Source organism: Rhinopithecus roxellana, chromosome 3 (assembly GCF_007565055.1).
Source record: "Rhinopithecus roxellana isolate Shanxi Qingling chromosome 3, ASM756505v1, whole genome shotgun sequence".
NCBI lineage: Eukaryota > Metazoa > Chordata > Mammalia > Primates > Cercopithecidae > Rhinopithecus > Rhinopithecus roxellana.
In genome coordinates this window covers 67,435,942-67,452,875 of record NC_044551.1, presented here as the reverse complement: position 1 = coordinate 67,452,875, position 16,934 = coordinate 67,435,942, and the positions used below count along the sequence as shown (strand labels likewise).

The 16,934-nt window shown below is 39.3% G+C and overlaps 1 protein-coding gene across 2 annotated transcripts in view; it reads right to left on the bottom strand.

Moving 5' to 3' along the window:
- RAI14 (retinoic acid induced 14) overlaps positions 1-16,934 on the bottom strand; it is a 177,297-nt gene that overhangs the window by 15,701 nt on the left and 144,662 nt on the right. Inside the window, exons 5-12 of one of the 2 annotated variants that reach the window (XM_010384097.2) lie at positions 13,102-13,166; positions 9,014-9,071; positions 8,217-8,287; positions 5,733-5,839; positions 4,909-5,087; positions 4,646-4,674; positions 2,875-2,961; positions 1,879-1,965 (exon numbers count right to left, since the gene is read on the bottom strand). In XM_010384097.2, the coding sequence (XP_010382399.1) occupies positions 1,879-1,965; positions 2,875-2,961; positions 4,646-4,674; positions 4,909-5,087; positions 5,733-5,839; positions 8,217-8,287; positions 9,014-9,071; positions 13,102-13,166 (683 nt within the window). The remainder of the gene's footprint in view (positions 1-1,878; positions 1,966-2,874; positions 2,962-4,645; positions 4,675-4,908; positions 5,088-5,732; positions 5,840-8,216; positions 8,288-9,013; positions 9,072-13,101; positions 13,167-16,934) is intronic. The other variant, XM_010384099.2, reaches the window with a different exon arrangement.

The following is a 16,934-nucleotide window of genomic DNA, read 5'->3' as shown; positions in this document are numbered from 1 at the left end:
TCAGTATGTTAGATAAACAGATATTAAATGGAAATATCCTCCTACTTCCTTAAAATATTTTCCAACCACAAATCTACAGATCCAGGTGGATAAGACATAATAGATTTTCTAACATTTGTAAAATAAATACATATTACTTTTATAGTCAGGAAAAAAATTAACTATACAATTCTCAGTAAGACAACAGAGAATAACACATTTCTGTCTCTTTGACTGGAATTAATATAAACTTAATTGGGTAAGAAGACTGGTTATCTAGTAAGTTCTTATCTTTGTCTCTTTTTTAAAAAAACTTTTAAAGCACTTTTTATTTGGAGCAATTTAAGATTTACAAAAAAGTTGCAAGATAGAAACCTTCACTTATTTCTCCTAATGTTTACAACATATGTAGCCATTATACATTTGTCAATTGGTAAATTTCTACCATCTAAGTTACAACTTTATTCAAACTGTGCCAGTTTTTCGAATAATGGCCTTTTTCTGTCCCAGGATCCAATCTAGGATATTTCGTTATAAATAGAGAAGTTCCTGAAATATAATTTTTGGCATTTCCTCAATATTCTGCATTCAGGAAAGAACGAGGAGAATAACAGGTAGAAGCTGGTAACTTCTACACCTTTTTTTTTGAAAAAGTTCATTTATTTTTTAGTTGACAAATAAAAGTTGTATATATTTACCACGTACATCATGATGTCTACAAATACTGTACATAATGTGAAATGGCCATGGAGCTAATTAATGTCACACACTGATCATTTTTTGTCATGAAAACGTTTAAAATCCACTCTCTAAGTGACTCGCAGAATCTAATGCATTGTTGTTAACTATAGTCACCATGTTGTACCATGGATCTCTTGAACTTATTCCTTTTATCTGGATGAAATGTTGTATCCTCTAGCCAACATCTCCCCAATAACTCCCACCACTCCCCCAATTATCATTCTACTCTCTGCTTCTATGGGTTCAACTTTTTTAGATTCCATGTAAGTACACTGTCCCTGCTCCCCCGCACAAGACACTCGCTCTGTCACCCCCGCTGGAGTGCAGTGTCCTGATCCTGGCTCACTGCAACCTCTGCCTCCTGGGTTCAAGTAATTCTCCTGCCTCAGCCTCCTGAGTAGCTGGGACTACAGGTGCCTGCCACCACGCCCAACTAATTTTTGTATTTTTTTCTTTTCTTTTTCTTTTTTTGAGACGGAGTCTCGCTCTGCTGCCAGGCTAGACTGCAGTGGCGCAGTCTGGGCTCACTGCAATCTCTGCCTCCTGGGTTCAAGTGATTCTCCCTGGGACTACAGGCATGCACCACCATGCCCAGCTAATTTTTGTACTTTTAGTAGAGATGGGGTTTCACCATGTTGGCCAGGATGGTCTCGATCTCTTGACCTTGTGATCCGCCTGCCTCGGCCTCCCAAAGTGCTGGGATTACAGGCATGAGCTACCAGCCCTGGCCTAATTTTTGTATTTTTAGTAGAGACGGGGTTTTGCCATGTTGGCCAAGCTTGTCTTGAACTCCTGACCTCAGGTGATCCGCCCACCTTGACCTCCCAAAGTGCTGGGATTACAGGTGTGAGCCACTGCACCCAGCCCTCGTCTCTTTTTTTTTAAATGAAGAAAATCAATTATTGGTTCGTAAATTTAATTTATTCACTCAATTAATTTTTAAAAATTTTAAATTATTATGGATGCAATCTAGCTGCACACATTCTTGCTTTGTGGGGTCCATGCCAGAAAAAATAATCAAGGGGTACTTCATGGTGAAAAGGTTGTGAACCAATGATTCAGAAGTACATTCTGTTTTACCCGGTGTTATATAACTTAAAGCAAGTCTATCAGGTATCTTAAAATACAGTAACAAAACTGAATACAGAAAGGAAATACCTTGAAGGGTGGTTCAGCAAAAAATACTGATTCCTTTCCTGAAAGTGGCGTCGAAGTTATTGATCTTGGGGAGGAGACATCACTCAACTAAAAAAGAAACAAAATGAAAATCATCAATAAAGAATGTATCTTCAAACTCCTCTTCTCCAGTGCTGAAGGATCAACCTGTTTAACCAATGCAATGAAATCTAACAGTAAGTATCATTGGCATCAATTAATTCAAGGGTAGGATATTTTCAATGCAGTTCAGCTACTTCAAATACTTTCTGAAAGTTTATAGAATATAACTTTGCTCCTATATTAGAATCAGGTTTTTAAAAATCTATAAAACTTCCATTGCAGGTTAAGAATATTAATAAGTACGCTAACATACATTTAAAAAATACGAGATGAGCTATTCGTCTCTACTATTTAAATATGGATTATTCCCTTTGTGGCCTATGAATTTTAAATAACAAATCTCGATGTGTTTTTACACGCCGTTACATAGATTACTGAGCTTCCTCCTCTATGCAAAGGTCACTATAAGCTCAGAAATGCAAACTACTTTTAATATTAGCCAACCTTAAATGCAATTAGAAAGGCAAATACATTTTAGCAATGTTTCAAGAAACCAATTGAAATTCATTTCAACAATTGCCTCACTGGCTACTCATTCTCCCAATTCTTACTAGATCTTTTAATATAAGGAACTAAAAATAAATTGAACTTAAGGGAAAGTTTCTGTGATAAGATTTTGAGAAATTTCCTTGAGCCTTTTCAAAAAGAGCCTGTTCGATTCTACTGTTTTTTTAAAAAAATAGGTAAGAATCAACATTATTTCCACACTAATCATCAAAATCCTTCTTATCACAATTTGTAATTTAAAACTGCTGAGGAATATTTTAAATATGCACTTAAAGGTCAGTTCTAAAACATTCCTTTTTGGTCTAAACAAAATGACAAATTTATGGCTTTCTTGTGGTGCGTTTATTGACTGTTTGCTTTTGTTTTTACCTGAGTAGGACTGATAGGAGGTGGTGGAGCTTTGCGTTTTTTTGGAGTTCCACTTCTTTCTGAGCTTATTTTAGAGACTTGGTCATGCTGAAAGTTATCACAGTCCAAAGAATGGAGGTGGGTTAGTTTGGTTAGTAAAGTCTGAGCAAGTAGCTTTATCAAACACATGAAAAAAACCTCAAAAGTTCATGCATTTCTTACTTTATCAAAATCTGAAATCTGCTACCAACTTAAAAATAAATAATATGCATGCGCAAGTATTCTTCTAGCAGCCCATGCTTTAATAGCAAGAAAATAAAAACACATAAGACAAAACCAGATTAGGTTGGTGTGGAGAACTGGGAAAGTAGAGGTTGAGGTCTACTACAACTTAGGATCCAGAATACAATCACAGTCAGCTTTCTGTATTAATGAAAACCAATGGTATTTCCCACACGTCTGCATTACTTCCATTCCTTTTCTTAAAGACTATAAATATGGCCGGGCGCGGTGGCTCAAGCCTGTAATCCTAGCACTTTGGGAGGCCGAGACGGGCGGATCACGAGGTCAGGGGATTGAGACCAGCCTGGCTAACACGGTGAAACCCCGCCTCTACTAAAAAATACAAAAAACTAGCCGGGCGAGGTGGCAGGCGCCTGTAGTCCCAGCTACTCGGGAGGCTGAGGCAGGAGAATGGCGTAAACCCGGGAGGTGGAGCTTGCAGCGAGCTAAGATCCGGCCACTGCACTCCAGCCTGGGCGACAGAGCGAGACTTGGTCTCAAAAAAAAAAAAAAAAAAAAAGGCCTATAAATATGAGGGAAAGAGATAGCTTCATTTTTGAAGGTTACTGATAAGCAATACACTTACCACATAAATTTCAGTATTGAGTATTTGCTGTTTATGATTTCTTCAAGAATGTAGATGTGTAAATAAACACATAAAACCAAACATACACTGTTCGTCAAAAAAACAGATAGTGACAATATATATTTAGAAACAACTACACACTAACAGGGCATACTCAATTTCTACTTTGTGTAACACTACATGACATTCTAGAAAAACCCTAATTAAAAAGAAAAAGCTAACTTCTCTTATTTTCATTAACTAGCTAACGTTTTCTGGCTGTAGCTCTGTAGCTCATGTGATATTACAAGTATTTAAAACAGTGTTACTCAGTCACAGAGTTTAAGCCACATCAAACATTTTCACACCAATAGGAAGCATGAGTTAGTACATTTCAGAAAAAGATGAACATATAAGTAGCAAGTTTAAAGTTACATGCTTTTGAAATAAAGCAAATTATTAAGAAAACCTTTACCACTTTTTTTTTTTCTTGAGATGGAGTTTCACTCTTGTTGCCCAGGCTGGAGTGCAATCACGCAATCTCAGCTCACTGCAACCTCCGCCTCCCGGGTTCAAGTGATTCTCCTGCCTCAGCCTACCGAGTAGCTGGGATTACAGGCATGTGCCACCACGCCTGGCTAATTTTGTATTTTTTGTAGAGACGGGGTTTCTCCATGTTGTTCAGGATGGTCTTGAACTCCTGACCTCGGGTTATCCGCCAGCCTCGGCCTCCCAAAGTGCTAGGATTACAGGCATGAGCCACCGCGCCCGGCAACTTCTACCACTTTATAACAATGACTCATTTATTCAAAGATATTTTAGTCCTTAAGTATTTTCAATACAGTCTTTATTACTTTACCAGTGGACCAAAGTGGTTAAATCTGAACATTTTTAAATTCCCACAAGCATAAATGAAACATAAAAGCCTCCCCCAAAGATAAATACCTGCTTTGGTTTTGTTGGGGTCTTTAAATCTATAGAGGAAAAAACGAAAAAAAGAACTATAAGAAGCATAATGATTCATATTCACTTTGGGTGGGGGGATACACACACATACACCATATACAATATTTTTTAACACTCCATTTTTCTTCGAGAATATGTTTAAAAGAATAATAAAATATATCATATTGCACACATTCTTTTATCCTTTGGGGAAAATGGAGTGGATAAACTTAAAACAACATTGGCTATTTTCTTTTACATACCAGCATCCTGAGAGATTTTTGATAATAGAAGGCTTTGAATTCCTGCATTTTCTGAGAGTTTGGAATAATGTAAGGCATTGTGTCCAAGAGAATCTACAAGGTTTAGGTCTGCACCCTTTTTAATTAAGGCTTCCACGACGTTAGAGCTGCCAATCTCGCAGGCCAGCATGAGAGCAGTTCTAAAGGAAAGAAGAGATACAAAATTACTACTAAGAACATGTAAAAACTCTTTCTTGGGAAATCAGTTGTCTTAAAAAAAGAGAAAAGAAGAATAAGTGCAGTTAAACCTTTATTACACTTAATCGTCGGGGAATTCGAAGTGGAATGCTATCAAGATGAAATTAGTTTTTTTTTTTTTAAAAACTTCAGATTATATCAAAATATTAAACCATATTTAGTCAAACAACATAATCTTCTATACTATTTGGCACAGTATGATGCGATTTAATATGACTGGCATGAATCTTATCCTTGTTTCACCTCAAGCATTTTAAATAACATATATATTTCTAAGACCATTTCTCCAAATCAACCAATAGGTTTATTTTATTTTGCATAGAAAGTCACAGGAAATTGTTTATTCACATCAGCATTTCATAGTCTCCTCACAGACTTAGCCAGCAATGATGTCCACAGATGTCTGGGGAAAATTGCTTTAAAGTCAACATAGATTCTTGATTATCAAAAACAGTAGAACTTTCAAAAGGGAAGAAGTTAAAAATCCTTTATAACAAATGATCCAAAATATAGCTGTGATATTTTGAAATACTCCCAGAATGTGGATATCACTGAAGTCACATGATTTCTGCCTAATTCTGGGGTACCTTCCACTTTTGTTCCTGGAATTGACATCTGCTCCATGATCCAGGAGAAAGTGACAGATCTCACTGTGACCATTTTGTACAGCAAGAAGCAGCGGTATATTCCCATCCTAGGAGACAAATTCAGATTTAGATTTTAACTCAGGCACAAAATGCCAGAACTGCAAAAGTCAGCCCCTGTTTTTTGCACATTTTTCTCCTGACTTGGACTGCTGGTCTAATATCTGGTCCATCCTGATATTCCGTACCCACATAGAGTCACGACTGTATGTTGGCACAACTCTTGTTACGGAATTTTACTGAATGCTTGCTTTTACATAGGAGCTCCAGCTTCTTGGGGGTGCTTGTGCCCTTGGCTATCACTGTTTGGGTGATCATGAGAGAGGGCAGAACACAAAGTGTGTAAAGGCTCAAGGCAAGTGTACCGGGTATACTGAGGGATGGTGCTGGAGAAAGGAAGGGCGTGTCTCCCCACGACACTAGAAGATCCCACTGCCCTGTATGCAAACTTCTTCCCAGTGCACTAATGATTATATATCCTGCCATTCCACTCTTACTAGAAAGTGTACCCTTTAGTAATCTTGCTATGTATCAAAATATAAATTAAGAGCCTATATCTATTACTAACACATGACTAGATAAAGAAATGGATAGAAAGAATAATTATGTCATGACAATTGCAACCCCTTTGGGAAAAAGGAAATCTAGGTCTCCAACTCGTATACAAACTATTTCAGGTGGATTAAGCATTTAAACATTACCATATAAAACAAATGATGAAAAATACTAGAAGAATATACATAAGTATTTTCTGTAATCTTAGGTCTGACACAAACCATAAAGAGAAGTTGTTATTCTGTTTTTTTTTTTTTCTGGAATATACCCTATAAATCCATCCACAGTGAGTTTTAAGTTAGAAGCATTCAATAGGCAAAGGAAAAAGATGTTACAATATATCCAACTATTTAAAAATACAAGTGCTGCTTAAAGATTGAGTATTGTCATAAAGAATTTCAGACAGATTTCTGGGCACTATCTCTGTGAAGTTAAAATACTTTCTGCTTAGGAAGTACTGAACTTCAAGGAATATGAATTTATTTACAGATTCTATCTAGTCACTTCACAGTATCTCCATCAGATATAAGTGTATGCATGTCAGTTCTCATGCTGCAACACGAAATTTAATCCCATAACATAACCATTATTCTCAAAATAGTCTGGTGAAGTTAAAATAGCCTAGCAGTGGTCTTCAAAGTTGGGAGATTCTGCTTAGAAGGTATCCAAAGTGATAGATGGGGTGCAGAAAGAAAGTAGTAAAATTTCTATTTAGACTTATTTTTTATTTTAAAAAATCAAGAAATTAAGCTTTATTTGTAATTACATTGATGGTAGAAAACACGTATAGCCATAGAAATAAATATACCTATATAGGAAATATATGCTGCAAAATCTTTTACTAATGCTTTAGAAGCCAATTAACCTTCTTCCCAGTTTGGGCAAAAAAAACCAAAAAACAAACAAAAAAAAACCATGCAGCTCTCTGCCAGAGCTCATTTAATTTTATATAAACACACTCTTTGAGGCTGAAGCAAATCTGACTGATTTTCAATATGAAAACAAATATAAAAACTTATTGGAGTTATTTCTAAAGAGAACTAACATCAGAATCATCAGAATCATCTATTTCAGAAAAATCGGATTCATTAAATGAATCTTCAGCCAACAACTCTTTGAGAACAACGTTAACATCACACATACAAATGCTACGTTTTCTAGGATTTGACATTTTCAGCAATTGAGAATTACTATATTTTGTAAATGGAAATACCACTACTAAAAACAGAATGCTATAAATAGAATAATGTCTCTTGTTTCCAAAGCCAATATACTAGAGCTATGCGAAAATACTAATAATAAAAATGAGATATTTCGTGGCAAAGTTATCTTGAGGTAAATGCTGCATCCCCAAACACCACTGGTGAGTATTCTTGGGGCAAATGAGAAAAGGATTAAGAATAATACATAAATCCATTTTGCAGAAGAGAATCTAGGTTGAAAGCAATAGAATTTTGCCCAGTAGTTAGTTGTCTAAAGCAGGAGTCCCCAACGCAGGGGCTGCAGACCAGTACCAGTCTGTGGCCTGTTAGGATCCGGCTGCACAGCGAGGAGTAAGTGGCAGGCGAGTGAGCATTACTGCCTATAAGATAGCAGCAGTACTGGATTCTCATAGGAACACAAACTATTGTGAACTGAGCATGCAAGGGATCTAGGTTGTGTGCTCCAATGCCTGATGACCTGAGCTGCAACAGTTTCATCCTGAAACCATCCCCACCCCCATCCATGGAAAAACTGTCTTCCCCAAAATCAGCCCCTGATGCCAAAAAGGTTGGGGACTGCTAGTTTAAAGTCTCAGTGACTCCAAAGGTATCCCACTGAGTTTTAGAAACCAGTGTCTACCTCTACCTCTAGTGACCACCTGGTACTTACCAAATCTTTGAGGTTTATGGGGCTCTTATGTTCGCAGAGAATCTGCACAGCTTGAAGGCAGCCCTGTGCCGCTGGGGGAAGGAAAATATAAACACCACAGCCAGTCACACAGTTATTCACAACCAGGGGTATCAAATACTTCAGGAAGGAAGTGTTCATGTTCTACCCATTCTACATATATTCACTCTAGTTGCATTGAAGAGAAATGGTGTTAGGAAGGTTAAGAGTGAGGTATTTAAAATTACTGCTTAATTTCAGAGTTATGCTGGCCTAAGGCCAATGACTGCCAGTTGCCTTTAGGCAAATATTTGGCTCAGGTTTTCACAGGACTTAGCTTTTCCACAACTAGCAATAAAACACATGTAAACCTAATCACTCATAGTTTAGTGTTGACGTTTGTCACTTGAAGTTGTGTAATCGTACTAAAACAAAATGTTAGTAAATAAAATTGACTGATGTTCATAATAATCCTCAAATCAAAAAGTCTGTATTACACATTACCTCATATCTACAAGTGCTTAGGAATATCTGTTAGTTTAAAAAGAAACCTTAAATTAGTTAAAATACATTAATCGCGATAAAATTCAGTGGTTAGTTGGCAAAGCAATTGATGAATTCTAGGCATATGCCTCAGTAAAACTCTGTATGTTTTACAAACAGAGTACAATGGGAATGTCTAGAAATGATGACAGAAAAGAGCACCAGGAATAGTATGGAAGGTTAATGGTTTGAATAAGGAAAAAGAAAAGTTGGTGTTTCCAATGGCAGAAGAAGACAAATAGGAGAATGAAAGTTACCTGCATAATGTAAAGCTGTTTTCCCAGAGCTGTCAACACTTTCAGCTGGGCATTTAGACTATAAGGCAAAAATAAATACATCCATATAATAAAATACCCTGCACCAATTCTATTCAGTTCAGACTTTTCCTGCAAGGTATGATGTGGCGTATTAGCAAGACTATTAACATAAATAAGCCTCAACTGCTGTGTTCCAGGGGCCTACAGTCTCCTACGGAGAAGGAGACTTGTCTTTGGGGTGGGCAAACTCTCTCCTCTTTGCTGCTTCACTTATCTGTCCCTTTCCTTCCCTCATCACTCCAGGACTCCACCAGCTAATAGACATGCTCTAGGCTCTCTCATCTTGATCATATCTTTTCCCCCATCTCCTGCCCTTTCTGCCCCCTTCACAAAACCAGCTTTCTCTTAAGGATTACCCACATGCAGTCCAGGCACCCTCACCTCCATTCACTCCTGAAACCACTGCAGTTGGGTGTTCCCTCTCGAGTCCAAGGAGATGGCCTTGGTCAAGGTCACCAACAACCTTCATGTTTCCAGTGACAATAAACATTTCTGTTCTCCTCTCTCCAACCTCTCGGCTCCTAGAGCCTTGCTTGGCTCATCTTATTCTGCTTTTCCTCTTGCGGCTCCTCCTCTAGCCAAACAGAAAACCTCAGGGTTCCTCAGTGTTCTTCCTCTAAGCTCTTTTCCCTGGTAAGCTCCTCCACACCCACAACCTGAAATATCATCGAGAAGAATGGATGCTAGTGACTCCCAAATGTGGAGATCCTAACAGCAACAACAATAACTGCTATGTAAATATTAGCTCTCATGTGCCACGCACTGTTCAAAGAACTGCTTTAGGTCCCCTAACAACCCGAGGTAGATACTATCATTACTCCAACTTGCAGATGAAGAAACGGAGGCACAAAAAAGTTGATAATTTGCTCAAGTTGCAGTAAATGGCAGAGCCAAGATTCAAACTCAGACAGGCTGGGCTAGGGCCTGTATTCTCACTCAAACACAACAGTTGTCATCTTCAAGCGCTAGGCTTGATAACTCACTGCCTACTTCACATCTCTGCTCTGATGTCTTATTAGTATCTCCAAGGCCCAGCCAAAATCTCTGGCTTCCCCTCCCCAGTGCCCCACCTGCTCCTCCCTGACTACCTTCTCCATCAACAGCATCATCATGTCTAGGCATTGAGCTAGAAACCAGCGACTCAGCTTTGATTCTTTCTCATCCTCCTCCCCCTCCCCCCTGCCCTCGTCCTCCTCCCATTATGTAGTGGACCACCATGTACTGTCAATTTTTTTTCTCCAAAACTCACTTCCAGTCTACCCTCTACCCTTTCTTGTTCCTGACATTCTTTTTTAGGACAGCGTCTTCTCACTTGAACAGCTAAGGTAGCCTCCTGGTAGGTCTCCCCAGTTCTGCATTTCCCCCCTTTTTATCAATTCTCTAAACAATTAGAATTCTCTTTTAAAACTGACTCTCACTGTCTACTTAACAGCCCCTCACAGTTCCATGCTGTACTTAGGATGAACTGCAGTGAAGCCCATCATGACATACAAGGCCCTGCATCCTGTGCTACTTTCCTCCTTAGTTGCTTTGCCCCAGGCCCACACACTGGCTTTCTTCCCTCCCTGGCCAGCACCTTTCTGACCTCAGGTCCTTTGCACACATTGTTCCATTTGCTTAGAATGCTTTCCTTGTGGCTGCTTGCATCATTCGGAGGTCTGAGCTTAAATATCACCTCCTTCACGAGGCCTCCCATGAACCTCCACCTCTCATTCCTCTCTTACAGTCACCCGTTAGCTTCCTTTTGAACTGCTGTGCAATCTGTAATGTTTATTTGTGGATTGTTTACCAGACTGGGAGCTCCACTGTGATAGGGGCTGCTGCTTGTCACTGCTTGACACAATGCACAGTGCCCAGGAAACACAGTATGAGAAAGGGTGGGAGGAATAGCTGAGGGTTCAGGGAGGGAGAGAGCTCATTTGTTTTTTGTTTTGTTTTGTTTTGTTTTGTTTTGTTTTTGAGATGGAGTCTCACCCTGTCACCCAGGCTGAAGTGTAGTGGTGAAATCTCGGCTCACTGCAACCTCCGCCTCCCAAGTTCAAGTGATTCTCCTGCCTCAGCCTCTCGAGTACCTGGGATTACAGGCATGCGCCACCATGCCCGGCTAATTTTTGTAATTTTTAGAAGAGATGGGGTTTCACCATGTTGGCCAGGTTGGTCACGAACTCCTGACCTCAGGTGATCCGCCCACCTCAGCCTCCCAAAGTGCTGGGATTACAGGCGTGAACCACTGCGCCCAGCCTGAGAGAGCTTATTTGAATTTGAAGAATCTCAAAAGGGTCTATTTGTGCTCATTGCCGTGAGAAGAAAGAACTTTACCTTGGTAGCCACTGGAGGGGGGAATGGCTCCAGCAGACAGGCAATAAGAGCAAAGGCCTGGAGAGCTCAGGGAGATCCATAAATGCAGAGGGTATAGGAGTGGGACACAACAGGAGGTAATGGGGATCACAGCACAGAGAGCCTGGGCTACTGAGACAAGAGGTGAAGCACTGGCTAGAGAGCAAAGAGGAACAGGACCTGGGAAAAGAGCCTAACAGGAGGACATGGCTGAGGTTTTAACCACCACCCAGGAAGAAGAACAATCTGGATGGTTTGGCAGTGAGAGGAGGTAACAACACACTACCACGCTAGTGAAATGTCTGTCCTTCCGTGGTAAGAAGAACGGAGATTAAGTTACGACTTACCATGCTTTGGCCTAATTTTAAAACAGCACAAGGAACTGTTTAAAGGCTTCAAAGATTCCGAAGAAAAACCAATCCATTTGCATAACCAGATATAAGATTACATTAGAGACTAGAATATCTGGTTCTTGCCCACGAGAACATCTAGCTTGTCAGGTTAATTCTTCCTTTAAATTAGAGTCAGATGCAAAGTCTGGAGAGCCAAGCCAGAATGGGAATGGAGATTTCAAACATAAATCAATTACTTAAAAATTGAAGTAGAACCAAGGATATGGAGGCAGAGCACTTGAGCAATGATTTTCACTTATCCGGAGTGTCTGGTCCCAGAAGAGGCAGGTAAGAAAAGTTCTATTTTAGTTGTCTTCAAAGGGAAGCCTCATAATGCAACATCACAGACATTAATCTCTTTTTCTTGAATTTAGCTTCAAAGACCTGTTAAAGTTAAGCATTCTTGGAACTAGCAATAGCTTGCATCACGTAACGCAAGACAAGAAGCTGTGTGATCAACAGACCAGGACAAGTTGAAGAATGTGACCGCATTTCTGCATTAGAATTTCAAAGCCAAATTAAAGCAAGATGCTGGGTCCCACGTAGTGCTTGTTAAGGCCAAGACAACAGTTCAACAGAACAGACAGTACAAGCAAACACGTATTTTATGGCTCTATGCTATTCCTGAAAACAGCCAGCTTGCATTTTGACTGGCAACAACTGGATGTTACTGTATAGACGGCTGTTGGGCATTCATTAAATATTCATCTTTAAAGATTTATGGAAGTTGTCATTTTAAGGGATCATTATAAACTTCCTGGCAAGATTATTGAATCAGGGAGCTGGCTGAAAATTATAAAGAAGAATAAAACCAAGGACTTAAACAAAACCCAAGAACTAAAGCTCATCAAGTTACATATGAGGAAATAATGGTTGAAATTTTGCTTCTCAAAGAAGAGCTGCATTCTACTGATGATTTAACAATACTAGGATACTAGAGATCCTGTGTGGTAAGGATCTCCAACAGCTTAGAAATGGATGTTTTAAAAACTTACACTATTCAGAGGGTGTAAGTCCTTCAGCAAAGAAAAGGAGGAACTAAATAAAGGGGAGAAAAAGGCTAGATCCCAAAAAAGACACTCCAATTTTGATTAGATCCTCTTCTCTGCCAGTGGAGTTGCTATGGAGATAATCTCCCCCTTGGCTATCATTTCAATCATGAAGCTTCTTAGGAAACACAGGTTTGGGGACAGTATTTAAAGGAGTGGGTATGGAGGGTGTGTTTGTTCTTTCACAAATACCATTACTTTTAAATTGTAAAACAGACACATGTATAATTCTAAGTTGTCACCAGCTTACCTGAAGGAGCTTCCTGATGCATTCATGGTGGCTGTTCTTGGCTGCGAGGTGTAAGGCGCTGTGTCCTAAATGGATTTTTTCAAATAATAATTTTTTTAAAAAAGGTCACACTTAAAAAAAAAATCTCTTTCTTATCTGTGAGAAGACAGCTATAAGGAAATAGGTTATTCTCGAAAAAAGACAGAACTGTGTGTGGTTTTTTTTTTTTTTTTTTGAGACAGGGTCTCACTCTGTCACCCAGGCTGGAGTGCAGTGAAATGATCACGGCTCTCTGCAGCCTCAACCTGCTGGGCTGAAGTGATCCTCCCACCTCAGCCTCCTAAGTAGCATGCCACAACACCTGGGTAATTTTTGTATTTTTTGTAGAGATGAGATTTCACCATGTTGCCCAGGCTGATCTCGAACTCCTGAGCTCAAGCAGTCCTCCTGCCTTGGCCTCCCAAAGTGCTGGGATTACGGGCATGAGCTACTGTGCCTGGGCTGGAACTGTTTATTCTTGAGAGTGGGGAGAATCGAGCATCCCCCATCCCACCTACTGGATGACATTCACAGGCTCCAACTGCCGTTCTCTTGGGGTACGAAGCAGCTCCAGGCTAGACGCTTGTGGTGGGCTCATGATAATGCAGCTCAGCAGCTCTGCTTTCAGCTGTCTATATGTTTGCCAAATGTCCTGTGTCCACAAGAGCCATGCCAGGCTACGCCCACCACAGGCTGAGGAAACCAGTGAAGGCAACTCACAAGCCAGCAGAATACATCAAAGATCCACACACTTCAGCCCCGACTTTTGACATCTCATTTCCGCCTCCTCTCAATGTACTCCAGCCCTGAATGGAAATTACCTGAAGTTTTCTGATTTCAAAGTTCTTATATAGAAGAAGGGAGAGAGTTGTAAAATTCTCAGTGAGGTCTTTCTTGACTTTCTCGTTTCAAATTCCAATTTCTCCCTAACTCTTTTAACCCCACTCCCTGCTTTATTTCTAAGAGACAGAGCACTTAGCAGCTTCTATCACTCCCTTTTACCTCTTTCTCTATACAGACACACACTTATATGGATAATTGCTTTTCCCCCTACGAGAATATAAGCTTGGTGAGGACAGACACCCCTGTTGATTCCCTGCTGTATCTCTAGTATCGACAACACTGCGGCACAGTAGGCTATCAATACATTTCCGTCCATCTGAATTAGAGGGTATGCTCATTTCAAATGTCTGGATTGGGGGACCTGGGAAGAGGGTCAGAGCAGAGGACCTGACCACTGCCAGACAACCCAGCACACCTAGTAAACTCTTAATCCTGGATTTCCCAAGCTATTTGAGCCAATATAACACCTGTAGATAATTCCCATACTTTAGGACGTGCTTAAAGCACTTTCTTAACCTTAGCACCACTGACCTTATAAGTTGGACAAAATATATAATATATGCTTTATATATTATAACCATACACATTGATTAAAGGGTGCCATAGAAGAGAAGGCCACCCAAAAATCAAAACCAAAGCTAAACCAGCAACTGGAGATGCGAGGGATAGATAAAGGCTCTCCAGTTTTCCTCCTTCTAAGGATTCATATTTTCATATATGAGCTTCTCACTCTCCTAAATCTCTTTTCTTTTATGAGAAAAGTTTTATTAGGAAAGTCAAGTGTGCAAAAGGATCAGAGAACACTCAAGATATGTGAGTGGAACAGAAACTGCAAATCATCTTTTAATCTCTGTTTTACCTCCTTCTACAGCAAAACCTTGCATTTTAAATTTTATTTATTTAATAAACAAATAAAAACAGTGAATACCACTGTTTCTATGTACAAGCACATTCTGAGTTTTAAACAAATGCCTTACAAATGAAGTTTTGGAACACATCTTGATTGTAAGAAGGAGACTGTTTATGTTGTACATACAATGCATTAACTTGTTCTTGTTATGGACTAAAGCTATTCTGCATAAGCAGCACCCACTGGAAACAGGCACAATTCTCCGAAGACAAGATGGTTGGGAGATGTAAACAACTTATCATAAAATAACAGGGTTTCTTTTCACTTTGAATAAGTGTTCTAGTCAAACCTGGAAGTGCCAGGTTTCTATAGAAGCAAAAATTCTTTTATTCCCCAGCCCTGTGATGTTTTTCTAATGAGCAACACAAAAGTATTTTTCACTAAAAATAGTTTCAAAATCCGAATGACGCATCATTCCCTGAACACTATAACACTGAAGTAAGATGTCTCTCATCACTAATACTAACACAAAATTCTCTCTCCAAATGCAAAATTTTCTGGACAAAATATTATTTTAGTGATAGAATCCAACTGTGATGAGACAATGTATCTCTGACTCCCATATAGCTGTGGATCTGTCTAGAATATCAGGAAGCAATTTTCCTGTGGGCAAATAACAAGGGCAACCCTAAGTGCATTCTAGCAGAATTCTGCCTGCAATAAAAGACTAATGATATTTATAAATTAAGAGTCTTGGACTATTACAGGTAGTCTAAGAACCCTATTACTTAGGCTGTCTGAGGAGAATGGCCCAGCTGCTCTGGCCATAGGGCACCTTTCCCTAAAACTACCTCAGACTATGACCATGTATTCAATTCTTAAGACAGCTGGAAAAAACAGGGAAGAATTAAGAAATATCATAGAGGAATCGTTAATGGGACTATAAAAATACTTTTCAAGTATATGTGAAAAATGTTAAAACCAGTGAAACCATAGGATACAAAGCTATGGCTAACAAATCCAAAAGGTGAATGTTTCTTAAATAGTTAGAAATAAACTATTTCTTAAATAGTTTCGGATCACAATACAGCAACATTTAAAAATAAAGATAATTAAACGACACTCAACTAGATAAAAAGTTTTAAAATATTTTCTTAAAAATCAGTTTTGGAATGCAGAATATGTTTAAACAACAAAGTATAAATTGATTTGTTTTTTATTTACAATGTTAATTATATTTAAACATTACTTTTGGAATTCCTCATCTTCACATCAAATTTTTATCACTGAAGCACAAGTCCGTTCACCTTGTTGTAGTTCCAGGAGAGATAAAATCTGATTGCAAAAGATTTATTTATAATAACCATTCTTGCCAATAAATACTTTTATGAAATTATCCCTTAGTTTCTCCTTATTTTAAAAGTACAGTGTAGATTTGAGGCCAGGCATGGTGGCTCACACCTGTAATCCCAGCACTTTGGGAAACCGAGACGGTTGGATCTCTTAGCCCAGGAACTCAGAGACCAGCCTGGGCAACATGGTGAAACCCCATCTGTACAAAAAATACAAAATTAGATGAGTGTGGTGGCATATGCCTGTAGCCCCAGCTACTCAGGAGGCTGAGAGGTGGGAGGATCACTTGAGCTCCAGCCTGGGCGACACAGCAAGACTCTGTGTCAAAAAAAAAAAAAAAAAAAAAAAAGATTTGCAGTGTTTTACACAGACACAAAAGATGCTTTGGGTATGTGTATCTTCCTTAAATTTTATTTTGATTTATTTATTTTAAAAATAAGACACAGAGTTTTGTCATGCTGCCCGGGCTAGTCTCGAACTCCTGGGCTCTAGTGATCTTCCCACCTCCGCCTCTCAAATTGCTGGGATTATAGGTGTAAGCCACTGTGTCTGGCCTATGGGTATCATTTGAAATATTCTCATGGCCGGCCAGGTGTGGTGGCTCGCACCTGCAATCCCAGCACTATGGGAGGCCAAGGTGGGTGGATCACTTGAGCCCAGGAGTTTAAGACCAGCCTGGGCAACATGGTGAAACCCCATCTCTACTAATATTACAAAAATTAGCTGGGTGTGGTGGCACATGCCTGTAATCCCAGCTATTTAGGAGACT